The sequence below is a fragment of the Notechis scutatus genome, chromosome 3, assembly GCF_049901735.1.
Source record: "Notechis scutatus isolate UNSWTSFEM ecotype Mainland chromosome 3, rNotScu1.2, whole genome shotgun sequence".
In the NCBI taxonomy this organism is placed as follows: Eukaryota; Metazoa; Chordata; class Lepidosauria; order Squamata; family Elapidae; genus Notechis; species Notechis scutatus.
In genome coordinates this window covers 101977838-101991789 of record NC_142011.1, presented here as the reverse complement: position 1 = coordinate 101991789, position 13952 = coordinate 101977838, and the positions used below count along the sequence as shown (strand labels likewise).

At 35.0% G+C, this 13952-nt stretch overlaps 1 protein-coding gene across 2 annotated transcripts in view; it reads left to right on the top strand.

The window, feature by feature from the left end:
* C3H1orf21 (chromosome 3 C1orf21 homolog) overlaps positions 1 to 13952 on the top strand; it is a 148021-nt gene that overhangs the window by 40944 nt on the left and 93125 nt on the right. For both annotated transcript variants that reach the window (XM_026669268.2, XM_087960852.1), the window contains exon 2: positions 10822 to 11043. In XM_026669268.2, coding sequence (XP_026525053.1) covers positions 10950 to 11043 — 94 coding nt within the window. In that variant the 5' untranslated portion in view covers positions 10822 to 10949. The remainder of the gene's footprint in view (positions 1 to 10821; positions 11044 to 13952) is intronic.

Here is a 13952-nt window from a genome sequence, read left to right as displayed (position 1 = left end):
CCAACTCTGATTATCTGTATCTGTATCTGTAATTTAGTGACTTTGCTTTGTTTGAGCACCTATTGACCAAATATCAAATAATGTCTTATGTAAAAAAGCCCTGATTTCAATAAACACTAGTTTAGTTAATGCAATTGCACTGGGAGTGTAGGTAACAAATTATTTGTTTGTCCAGAGTATGTTTACCTGCCAGCAAATAAATAATGCACAGTTGTCCTTCAGAGCATACTGTTATTATTTATTTAATATTTATTTCATTTTTCTGCCAAATGCCAATTTCTATCAAGCCCCAATTAACATCACATAGGATTATGTTGGCAGAGTCATGATCCAGATTGCAGTCCGATATATTTGGAGAAAACCAAACTGTGGAAAGATAAATTACAGTATTGCTGTAGTTATGCCATCATTTTACTGAGCCCTTGAAGTTAAAAGGTAACATGAATACTGTAAATGTTATAGCATTGGGACATGTTCCTATGTGAAATTCTTCACTGAATCTTTCCCTGACCTTTCCCATGACTGGAAGAAATGTGGCAGGATGGAAATAGTTGAAAAAGTTGTGTTGTTCCATTCAAGCCAAATGATTCCTTGAATCACTACACTAGACTTGGAATTGCTTTAGTGGCAGATTCCAAGTAAGAGCTCCAGAAACAGATTTCAGCTAGCAAGACCTGTTCAGTTTCTGCAAAGTTCTATTAGCAGCTGGAAAGTAGGTATTAAATCAGTGAAGCCCAGAGTTGAAAAACTTCCAAGCAAGATTGGTTGATTTGTCAATTAGTTCTTTATCACAGGAAGTTTTAAAGGCAGCCTTTTGTCAGTAGTGCCAACAATGTTTTAAAAAACATGTAGCATAAAGTGGTGGATTTTAAACTGAAAACCTGCCTTTGAAACCTATTGGGGATTGTTGTTGATTTGGAAAACACAGTTAATGCATAAAATTATTTTGCTACAAATCTGTGATGTTGACTAAATATTATTAACACTAAGGATTAAATAACTTAGATCACCGAAGAGTAAAAAGAGAAGCATTATATCAGTATTAGGTTATGATTTAAAATGTCAGTATGCATAAGATAATTTAGCTTTTTTATTCAAAATTGAATACATTAAAAAACTGCTGCAGATTACATAAAATATTTGTTGCACAATAAGGGTTTTTATCTTAAGCTCATTGCTTAAATATTACAGTCACTACTTATTGTTATTTATTATTTGTGCATATTGAAAAAAGGAGATTAAGAAAATTTGATTATGTTAGTACAGAAGACACTAATGATTTCAGCATTTCTGGAAGCCATGGGTTGTACTTTCAGTTTAAAGGGAAGGGAAAGGAAAGAAACAATCTTGTTACTTTGCAATTATGCTTTGCAAATATAGACAGTGTGCGAGAGATATAAGAGAGAGTTCCTCGCAAAAAGTGACAGTGAAAACAGTTCTGAACTCAGGAAATTTGAAAGCCCCACTATAAAATATACTACCTATATCTTCTCATAGGTAGTTGGGATGAATTTTATTGTCAACTCTATTTCCTGTATGAGAATTTAAAATAAAAAAGTGGGGTTTATATATATACTATCGTAATTTCATCTTTGGTATTTGTTAGTGTGATTTCTCTCTGAGCACAAGAAGCAACCACCCTCCCCCAAGTAATCACACTTATAAGTGTTTGCATCAGCAAGATAAGATAACCTGGGGCATATAGGTTTTACTCAGTATTTCTTTTACTTTCTTCCCCATTGAGAATTTTATGGGGCACATTGAACTAGAGAAAGTTAGAATTAGGCACTGAGCAATAATGGAACAGAGGTAGTACGGTACTGGCTGCCTGATCACTGGCACTGTTTAATGACATTTTAATTCAGAATAAGACAAATAACTGAAAATGTTGACTTACTCATAAAATTCACTACATAGCAGTACCCACCCAGCCCAAGGATCAGCAATTTGCTGGTCTGGACTGATCTCATTAAATTAATCAGGATCAGCCTAATTAAGATTTGGGAAGATTGGTTGTTTTAAATCAAGTCAGTCATTTTACTAATGGACATTTAATATCTGTCAAAGGAGGTTGATTTAAATAGACATTTTAAAATAAAACTACTTTGGAGATATTTGAGTATGACGTAGTGTTTCAATAAAATCTTACTCTTGGTTCCATGTATTTTATTTGAAGTGTAAAAGCTACAAATAGTCCTGAGAAGGTGTGCTGTATAAATTACAGATTGCTGCCTTGTTAAAGTTCCATTGGATTATCTGGATTTGATATAGCAAATGAACTTCACAATCTCTTCTAGAGTTCCCTTTTTACTGCTAACTTGCATATATGGTGACGTTGTCTGCTCTCTGCTACCTTTACTGTAGGTGTTTCACCGTTGGTAGCACCTTGCTTTTCTACAGGTAGTCCTCATTTAGCAACTGCTGAACAACTATTCACAGTTATGATAGTAATTGTCTTGTCCAGACAGTTTATAGTTAATGGGGAATTGGCATAGTTAGTTAGGAATTGGGAGCTGTCCCCTTAAGGGAATGCCTCATGGTAAATGTAGTTCATGCATCCTGGGAAATTTAATCCATGTCATGTGGTCACCTCTGTAATCCTGATTGGTCACTGAATTGACCCTTGGTTGGGTTGTGGGAGGTTCCTGCACTCTTGCCTGGACTCCAGCAGTGTGCTGGTGTCTCTCCCCCTTGCCCCTTTGGCATGGGATGAAAGATTACCATCCTTTTACACCATAAAATCAGCTGTGCAGAGAATTGGACATTGAGATGAATCTCGACATAACCATGAATTATATCTGAGGATGCCTGATGAACCAATAAAGAGACTTTGTATGGATGCCTTTGTGGAGTTTAATCTGTCTGCCTTATAATCAGCTAGTAATTATAAAGGTCAGAACAGTAATGAAAAATTACTTTATGACTGACCAACCCTAACATTTATTACCTTTGCAGGTCTGAAAAACAAAGAAAATCTGAAGAAAGATAATAAGCATACTTGTGGTTTTACTTAGTAACTGTTTAGCTTAATATAGAGTTGCCCTTTGCAGTTGTTCCTAAAAGAGGATTACTTCTACATCAGGAATGTCAAACTCACTGCTGTGGGCCAGATGCTGGCCACGCCTAAGCCCAATTTAACGAAAGGGGGAAAAGTCGTGATATGTCACATGACGATGCTGTGATGCAAGTTTGACGCCCCTGTTCTACATGGATTAAAAGCAGATTTTTACAAAGATAAAAGTATAATGATGCAGCAAATGAGAACACATAAAGAAATCGCATAGCATAGCTGCCCTGAGATCCTTCTTTTCAGTTGTGACATTAACACATTCATCTGTTACACTTGATCATCTTTCAGTTTTAAAAGTTTATTCTTTTAATTCCTAATTCTACTTTTTCATTCCTTAAATGAATAATTGGTAGTTAGGACAGTTTGTAATCTTTGCAAGCTAAATGCCCTAGGATTGTCAAGCATCTGTGGCAAAATGCCACCACTTTTATGAGAGAGTGGGAGAGAACATGACCCCATTTTTATCTAATTTACTCAAGAATACAAGCAGATAATCATGTCTTTCAGGCAGGAGCAGCAATATTCACTAAGCAAGATTTATGCATAGCTTCTTACAGAGACTGCTCAGTCTTCAAATATCTACTCAAGTGTGGTGTCCTGTATCACCCTTCATTGCCTTTCCTGGCTCTGCTCTCCTAGACTGACATTGGAGGCCATATCTAGAATACAAATATCAATGACACCCTGCATGAGGCTCAAAAACTGTGCACAACAGTGTGCTGATGGGGACTGTGGGAATCTAATTTTTTCTTTATAGCAACATTTGCCCCTTTCTAGTTCCATTCCGATCCTCTACCTCTGAGAACTTTTAAAGTGTATGTATGAACTCTATACCCAAAGATTCCCATTGTTGCTAACTCTGCCTCTTTAAAACATTTTCTGTCAGTTTCTCTAGAGTTTTTCTGAAGATTAGTAGAAATTGTCTCAAGTACATCCTCATAATTGGAGCCTTAGTAGCTTTGAATTGTTTCTCAAATACACGGTGTCAAACTTGCTGCGTCACATTGCTGTCATGTGATGTTTTGTGACATTTTTCCCATTCGCGGAGCTGGGGTGAGCGTGGCCTGTGTGTGATGCATCTGGCCTGTGGGCCACCATTTTGGAAGTCTAAAATGAGTCTAACATGTCTTCCTCTCAGAGAATATCTTTGACTTCCAAACATTTGCCCTTCATTGGTCATACCTAGATTTCTATATTGCCTGGAAGAGTGGGTACAGCTGCCTGAAAGTAGAGACAGTTGACTTAGCTACCCAGAAGCCATTCACTAGGATAGGGGTGTCAAACTCATGGCCCATAGGCTGAATGCATCACATGCTGGCCCACCCCTGCCCAGTTTAGCAAAGAGGAAAAAAGTTCTGATATGTCATGTGAAGTCGCTGTGACCACGTGAGTTTGACAACCCTGCACTAGGATGTCTTACACAACCAAATGGAAATCATGCTGGCTGGAGAATTCTGCGAGTTTAGGTCCACATGTCTTAAAGTTGGTAAGGTTAAGAAACACTGCAGTAGGATGTCTTATGGAGTCAAGTGGAAATCCCTTGAAGAGGGATGCTCAGAAGGAAAATGTAAGAATAGTATCTTTGCAGAATGGTATCTTTCTGTTGTATCTGAAACATGGCTTGGAGCTCTCTTTGCAGTCTTCTCTACCTTCTCATGAGCAATGCTAACTTTTTCCTTAAAACATTGATAAAGCTTTCCTGTTGATCCTTAGCATGGATTTTGCCTTTAACACAGCTGTCTCATGTCTCCAAGGTGTTTTTCCTGGATAGTTACAGATAGTTTTGTAAAGATAGCCAAGTCATATTTATTGTTTAATTAAGATGCTTTATGAACAAGTTAAAAAGCAGCAATCACAACCCAGATCCTTGAGAGTGTGTACTTTTTACTGTCCTTTGAAAAAAAATGCTTGTTTGCTTTCTGTTTTTTAATCCATTAGCAATCCTTAAATGGATAACTATTCTTATTCTATGACTCCTGAATTACTTTGATGAGGAACTTTATCAGAGGCATTTTCAAACTCCCACTTTACAGTATGACCTTCATTCACTCCCTCAAAAACTTTAGAAGTTTAGTGAAGCAGGACTTTGCAGAATTTTCTGTGCTTAGTTAATTCTTTGATTATAGTTTCTACCACTTTTTCCTGGATACATGTTAAGTGTACTGACCTATAATTTCCTGGATTGCCATTTTATTTTCTAAAAGTGTTGTACTAGTTATTAGTTATGCTGGATTCCCATGCTGGCTGGGAAATTCTGGGAGATGAAGTACACACATTTTTAAGTTGCCAAGTTGAGAAATACCAGCCTATTGTGTAGGATAAAAGTAGACGGTTGTGTCCATGTAGCTTCCTGGCATATCTCCAACAAAGCACTTTGATAAAAGTAGGCTGCTAGTGCTGCCATCATAGACAGTCGAATGAACACAGATCCCAATATCTGCATAATATCACTTAACAGAGAATAGAGCTTGCTGCTATCTATTTACCTAAATAGTGGAGCAGAGAGAGGGGAAAGATTCATTTAATAAAAAATGAATATTAGCTCTTCCCAAATGATACTATATAGTCCAAGTAGAAAGGAAGTACTCCTTAGATATTCTGAGATTGGAATTGTATTTCTGTTGATCTTAAGAGTTTGCCAAAAATAAAAATAAAAAGGCAAACTGCATGGTTAAAGTGTTTAAAATTGAGTTTTGCATGGTGAGACATGGACCAGATGTAGTCCCCGTCCCCATTCTCCCCCCCCCCCGATTCTCAAAGCACCATCCTAGGATTATAAATATAGTTGCTCAGAAGAAGATCTAGAACAAACAAAAGAAAGTAGTCTTTCACATAGGAAAACATTTACTATAGAATTCATTATAAGACATCCTGGTGGTTATTAACTTGAATGTTTTTAAGGGAGGACTAAAATATTCACTGGGGTTAGGTATATGAAGGGCTATTAGTTTCTGTTAGGCATGCCTCCAACTACAGTACAATAACTTGGGAGGGGGACATGTCTCCATCTCGTGTTTGCAAGAGGCCATTGTAAGGAACAAAATCCTTGTTCAACACAGACCTTGTCCTAATCAAGTACGGATATTCTTATATTCTTCTTAACCAATGAAATTAATTGTGGTGATCTCCTCCCAGCCACTATACAGCAGTTAAAGCATGCTCTGTTTTGGTAGGATTGAGGGGAAAAAGAGATTTAATGAAAAATAAAATTGTATTTTCTATGAATTCTAATTTCGGTTACTTTTTTATTCATTCCGCAAATTAATAAAAATTATAATAAATAGGAAAATCAATCAAGTACTAATTAATGTATTCTACCATGTAAATTAGTATTGTAGTACATCTTGTTTATTTTATGATGGTTGCTAACTCTTTGTCTTAAAATCCATAGTTACTTAAATATTTATTTATTATTAATAGCAGGTTTAAAACTTTCTTCTAATTTCTATGTATGTGTTTTTTATTTGACAATGCATGCATTGGTGTTTTTTAATTTATCTTTCATTATTTTAAAAGCAGTAAAAATTAATTTAAAAAGACTTCACTCTATATGCTAAAATGGGTAAATTGGATATCAGATGACACATCAGAGCAGCTGAGAGGTAAACAATGATTTGGAAAGGAGAGTTGATTACTGCAAGAATGACCTAGTTAGCAAATACAATTTTTCTGTTTTTCACTATTAAAAAAATGTGCCACTACTCTCCAGAATGCTTGCCTTGTGTAGTGTGTTTCTGTTACTACACAGTACCACCCTCTAGGATTTCTTTTTCCCAGGTTTCCAAGCACTATTGTGCTTCCCCTGCCACCAGATGTTCTGCAGTACTTATTAATTAGAGGACATAATTTCCATATGGATGTTTTCCAGAAAAATCTTGCACACTTGCCATAGAGACCTTGCAATAGATTTGATAATGGCCTGCTGGATATACACTGAGTACCACTTTGTGTAAACCAGCATCAAGTCACACATTGTATTAACTGTGTAATGCTGAGCTAATTCTGCTGTTTATCTACCCTTAATAAAAAAATAAACACTGTTATATGGATTTGAGTGGTTAAATCTTTCTTGTTTTGTTTAACTCTATCCAAACTAACCTGAAGCAGCTTGAAGAGATGATGATGGATTAAACCACACAAAACAATACATGGTGTTTCTGATCTGAATGATTGTAACCCTGCGCATTGAAGAATTTTGTGGCAAATCACTAGATGAGACTTCAAGAAAAGTTGTAGTGCTGTTAATGAATGGCTGGAATGCAAAAATTGTAGATCCGGAGGTACAATATGTAGAATTAGAAAGATTCAGATTGGGTAAATGTAATAATGTGACAGATAGGCTAATAGACTTTTGTAGAAAGATTTCTTGTGTACTGCCAGCATTTGTTCAATATAAACAGACTCTAGATATAGACATCACCATATGGACAATACTGAAATTAAATAGACTAAATAATGAGAAATAGAAGCTGGAGAAATGTATTCTAGTCAGACAGGAAAGGCTAGGTACAGATTGTAGAGCAAACTATAAATTATTGGTGTCAGATATACAGATTATATTTAGAGCATTAAGTGAGTAGGTGTGCCAGCAAGCTCTCACTTGAAGGTCAGTCAGAATATAAGATCAATGTAAGGAACAGATTCAGTATAATAATTCATTCAATAGCAAACTAGGAACTATGAGAAGAGATAAGAGAGATTATGAAAGTTGAAGTGGAAAAAATATTCTCGGAGTATCAGTGAAGAAAGGATCCGAGTGCTTTCAGACTAAGCTATCAGAAGAGCCAGGAAAGGGAGAGAAAATAAAAACCTATGGCAACAAACCCATACAATGACTGAACAGACTTTTAGTAGAAGAGTGAAAGTACAAGAAAAGATGTAGCAGTCAAAATGTCAAGAGGTAAAGGAAATGAACAAGAAAATGAACATTTACTAAAAATATGCCTTCAGAATCAAAAGGATTACAAGAAAACTAGAGAATAGGCACTTAAAATACTAACATTTTATTGGTGGGTGAGGGTAGTTACTGTTTTTTTATTTTCATTTTTTCTATACTGCATTTTTATTGCCTGTAAGCCACATAGAGTCACTGAGTAGGTGGCTATATAAGTTTTCTAAATAAATAAATAGCATGTCAACAAATATGGAACAAGAAGGAATGAGATAGATTGGTGGTATATATACCTATACAGAAGAAGAAGTAATCGAGAAGTTATAAATTACACAATGTTTCTTCACATAAGCAGAATTTTGCTTAAGATCATGCTTGCAGATACAAATGCTGCTATAAAAGAAGATTTTTGACAAGGCAGAGACATATGAGATTAAATAACCAACAGGATGAATATAGGGAAAGCAAAAACATTTAAAAGTGGTTGATCTTTGCTTTTTCGACTACTTTAACTGTATATCGGGCCAGACGGTTTCACACTTCCAGATTAATGGGAGTACTGGAATACATGATTATAGATCTGAAGATTTGTTGCAATAAATGACAATAGACATGAATTGGCAGTGATTTGGTAGGGAAAATAAACTGAAATAAGAATGCCTATCATCTCCATATCTCTTTTCTTCCGTGAATATAAGTGGCAGATTGAAAGAAGTATTGGTGGTCCTATTTTGCTAAAAAAAAAAGGCAAAAAAAGATCCAAAAAACTCACTGAAATCACAATTAAATGGCAACTAAAATGTCATGGGAACTGGGCTATCTGAGGGATCATTTCTCTCTAGTTAAATTGACCTGCTTGTAAAATCTAGTTGAGAAGACATGCTGAAAGGTGCCATCAGCTGTTGAGGCCCAAGAGACATACTTTTGCTGCCGAAGTGCCTTCTTTATGGAATATTCTTCCCCCTGAAATTAGATTAGTCCATCCAACTTTCACTTTCACCAAATGTTGCAGGAAATGGTCTGCACAACTCTGTCCTTGGAGGTATACACCCATCCAGAGGTGGTATTCAGCTGGTTCTGACCAGTTCTGGAGAACCTGTAGCAGAAATTTTGAGTATTTCAGAGAACCAGCAAATACCACCTCTGACTGGCCCCGCCCCCATTTATTCTCTACCTTCTGAGTCCCAGCTAATTGGCTGGGTCTTCTGTTATTGTTCTGCACAGGAGAACGGAGGTGGAAAGCAGGTTAGTGGGGTGGGGAGGGAATGGGATTTTGCAGTAACCTTCCCCTGCCATGCCCACCAAGCCACTCCAGGCCTATCAAACCACGCCCACAGAACCAGTAGTAAAAAAAATATATTAATCCCACCACTGCACCTATCTTTTCCAAGGTCTATCAGATCTGCCAAGTGCTAGTCGACAGTATATTTTCTGTGTCTATAATAAATCCTAAATGGCAAAAGCTATCCACCACTTCAGTATTTTCATTATCAATTTTACGGCTGGTTGCTGTGCCTGTTGTTAGTTTGGTCTTCTTTATATTTGAACTTAGTCCCATGTTATTATTATGCAAATAAGCATAATAAGCAATAAATATAATTAGTGCATCCTGGTATATGATATATATATTATGCATTATAACTTAGAGTAATATTTAGTCACAGCAATCTATGGGATTGGTGTCACCCATCTTATCCAAGCATAACTGTAAGGAGGATATTAGAAGTTACAGTTTTTCATCAAATCCAGACTGCTTGGTTAATTTTAAATGTTTCTGTAACGAACCAGTGTCAGATCTTGCTTTATGAGGCTCCCTGTTTTTACAAGATCACCATGTTTCAAGGGTATTTAAGTAAAACTAAACACTTGATTTTTTGTGTGTGTGGCTGTTCTAGAGAAGAGAAGCTAGTCTTTTAATGATATATAACATTGTTTATTGTATTCCAACGTAACCAATATTGATTATAATGGCAAGGAATTTTTATAGAAATAGACCTAGCTTTTCTCTTCAGAGTTTTATAGAAACAGATATAGGAATAACGGACCAAGTAAGCGCTGAAGAATTTGTTATACTGTATAAATTCAAGAGTTACAAAAACCCCTCAAGTGAAGAACAGGAGGTCTGGAAAATCTAGTTTATGGATTAATAATAGTATCCACAGGTCTGTGGGCTGTTTTACATTATGCATAGGTATTCTCTGGAAGGAGAATATCTCATAAATTTGAATCTAAGGGATTCTTTAGAAAGCCCATGCAACTTAAAATAATATCCATATACTGGTTATGCTGAAGTTCAGTCCATTATGTGGATTGATTCAGCAAGATGTTGATAGAGTAGAAATTTGATGCTGAGGTATGATTTATTGGGGTGTATGGGAATTGATCTTATTCAATTATTCATGAACCTTCTGAATAACTATTTACCCAACAATATCAATAATAGACCCATTTCCTAAAGTTGACATACATGATAGCTGTGTGTTAAAAATGGAACTACTTCGTCACTAAATCATCATTTGTATGAAAATTCTACAGATTTCTCTCCTTGAAACCCATGTTGTGTTTGTACATGATAAAGGAATTGTTTAAATTAAATTATTCCTTTATTTTGTGTGTTGTGACAAAATTTGCTGATTAAAAGAAAGCTTTAGCCATTAAAGCAAGATATTTTTTAAAATAATGTTATAGAGGTTAAATAATATAAATTCCTTTTACAATAGATAAGAATTTATGTAATAAGGAAAAGGACCACTAAAGAACACACTTCTTTTTAAATATTTTACTGTGGAACACATTAGTAATAGCCATTTAGCTCATACACCTATTGATTTTTTTCTTATTCCTCTTTTTTATATCACAGATTTTTAAAAGTGTCTTGACTACAAAGCTGGAAGGTGGATTATTTTTCCCAAAAACACAAAGACCATGTGTGCTTACCTGTAGAAATGGTTTGCGGCTTAGTCAAGCTGGAGTTGACTAAATGAAACTATGGGCTGTGCATCAGCCAAGCATGTTTCTGCTGTACAAAATGAAGAGGAAGCTCAGAAGGGGAAAAGCTACCAGAATGGAGATGTATTTGGTGGTGAGTTTTATTTATTGTGGATCTATATTTTTCTTCACCCTTCTTACTTTCCTGTCTAAAATCTATTTGTGTATTGTTTCTCAACATTTAATTTCAAAGGATTTATTTTTGGAATGCAACTGGTAGTACTGATGAAAGAGGTAATCTCCCTTCAAATCTGTGCTGCTTTCTAGGTCCATCTTCTAATTACAATGTTTGTAAAAATGTGTTCAAACTATATGAACAGTATCTGCTGATACCTATTATAGCAACCTTTTTCTCTTCTGAGATATTTCTAGTTATTTGGGTTGGGGCTTTTACTGCATCTTTTGTTCCCATAAGGCCCTTTACCTTCTGGAGAAGTAGAATAATAATACAACTGTAAGAATATTCATGTAAGTTTTCATATAATTTTCTAGACAGTACTTTTTTTCCTTTTAAAATGTATGTTGTTTTGGTCCAAAATTTTGTGTGTGTATGTGCGTGCGCACATGCGTGTGTGTGTGTGTTGTTTGTGAACAGTGCAGAACATATACATTCCTGATGAGAGTTGTTCCTTAGGATCTTGCTGAATTGCAAATATTTAAGGTAAACAATAAGACATTTTCACTGAAATTGTTGAATAAGTCATATTTTCTCTGAAATCTTTCTCAAAGTTAAATGAAAAAGGGATATGTTTCAGGCTTGACAGATAAACATTCCAAGTAGGGATTAATAATTTATTCTATATTAATAAACATACATATTTTCAAAGTTTCAATATACTGGTTTAGAGATATTCAAGATAATGTGTGAGGCTTTGTTAACAGGATGCCTATCACCTATTGAAGGGAAGATGGTGATTGATACATTACTATATAATATATGGATTGAAACATTAGTGTAATTAGTGTAATTGTTACTAAAAGTAATTATTACTTAGAGTAACTTCAAGTATACAGCATAAAGGATATTAAACATTGTCTTTCACTGAAATTGGTTACCAACAGCAGTATAAAAAGCCTGGGAAATATAAAGCAATGGGGAAAAAATCCAGATCCAGGAACATACATATATAATACTTCTTTTTAGAACCATACTTCTTTTTAGAACCATTTACTTAGAAATAAATAAATGGACATTTCTGCTGGTGTCCATCACATTCCTACTGGCTTTAAGGTTATTAAGAACTAGAGCTGCAATTCAGCTTCAAGTGTATGACATAGCTCTCCAGGTGTACAAAACATATTAGTTACTCAATAATGGCAGGATATAACCAGGAAAAAAAAATACTTTTTCAACATTATCTGCCCAGTGTATTGTAGAGCTTTTTCCATAACCCACTTTAATGTCTTGCTCTCTGTGATATTGGAGGAAAAGTATAAAAGTATTTATTTTGCAGAGCAAAATGTGTCCTGGAATATCTTATAACCTCACTTTCTAGCAGAAGTTCAGTCTGTTTGAGAATAATCTCATTTGCTTTTTATATTCAGACTGGGACCTTACCATCTCTAGGATAGATGCAAAATTTCTTTCAGCTGTCATTGCTTTATGCAGAAAATTGGCCTCCTGTTTTAGACCTCATAAATATGTATTTTAACACATTCTATGATGTTTTATGTTTTCTGCTATGTCTCGTTTGTTCTTGGTCACAAAACGATGCACACTCTTTTAACAGTTTAATCCTTAATGTGTTAGTATTTCAATACTTTAATCATAAACTAGTTTTAGTTTTAAATATTTAGATTTTTGGTATTCTATTTTTGTCTATAGCATTTAGAAGATTAAACAACTGTGTTTATTTCTGTTGATCTAGAAAATTTTTATCTTAACTTGAGCTTTGTAACTTCTTACAGAAATTATATAAATACTTATTAGTCACACTAATAAAGTGCTATTACACTCTTATTGCTTTAAGACCTGATAAACAGTGGGAACAAATTTATGAACCACTGAATCAAAAGTAAACAAAGAAGCAACACCATGTATAATAAATACTCTGTCTCTCCTTATGAAAATGCCAATGTTCCTGGAAAAAGAAGAAAAAATTGTTTTGCAGTGGGATAGGAAAATGGTAAAAGCACAGTTTGCTTTTATTTATTTTCTGGATGTTTTCCCCATTTCTATTTCATATTGACTTAGTTTAACAATTACCAATGTTTTCCTGTACAGATAGTCCTCAACTTATAACTGCAATCAGACTGGAATTTTGGTTTTAAGTCTTGCTGATCATAAATTGAAGCACCCATATTACCCGGCCCAATTTTATTATCCTTTTATGGAAATTATTAAGTGAATTATGTGGTCATAAATGTAAACCCATTCTTTCAAATGGAATTTTTTGCCAGACACCAGCAAACAATAACAGAAAGTGATTTTAAAAATTGCAAATGGATCATTTTGCTGTGGGATGCTGCAACCAGTCATAAATGTGAGCTGGTTACCAAGCTCCTGAAATATGGTCATGTGGTCCCAGGGGGATATGGCAGCAGACATTTTATCATGGCCAGAAGTGCTTCACGAGGCATACAGCACTCTTTCTGCAGCTATTGCAACTTGGAACAGTTATTAAATTACTGGTCATATATTGAGGATTTCTTGTATAGATATCACTATATTGCATCAAACATTGAGGGTACCTTATAAACCAGGACTTAGAAAGTTCACGTATACAGGGCTTTAATGACCAAAAGTCTTATGAAATCATCAAATATTACAAAATGTTGGTAATATCTACTCACCTATTCAGTATTCTATATTGGGACAAACGTGGAAAAAAATAAAAAATGTGTCAAATAAATCTGCTGAATCTGTCATCTGTTGATTTAGGACAGCACTCCTTTAACTTTCCCTAAACATTGATAATGAGATTATTTCTCCTTGTTTTTGATAGAGGCCACAAAGAGTTGAGAGGAAAATATACTCACCTATGTCTGTTGCTAGCTTTTATT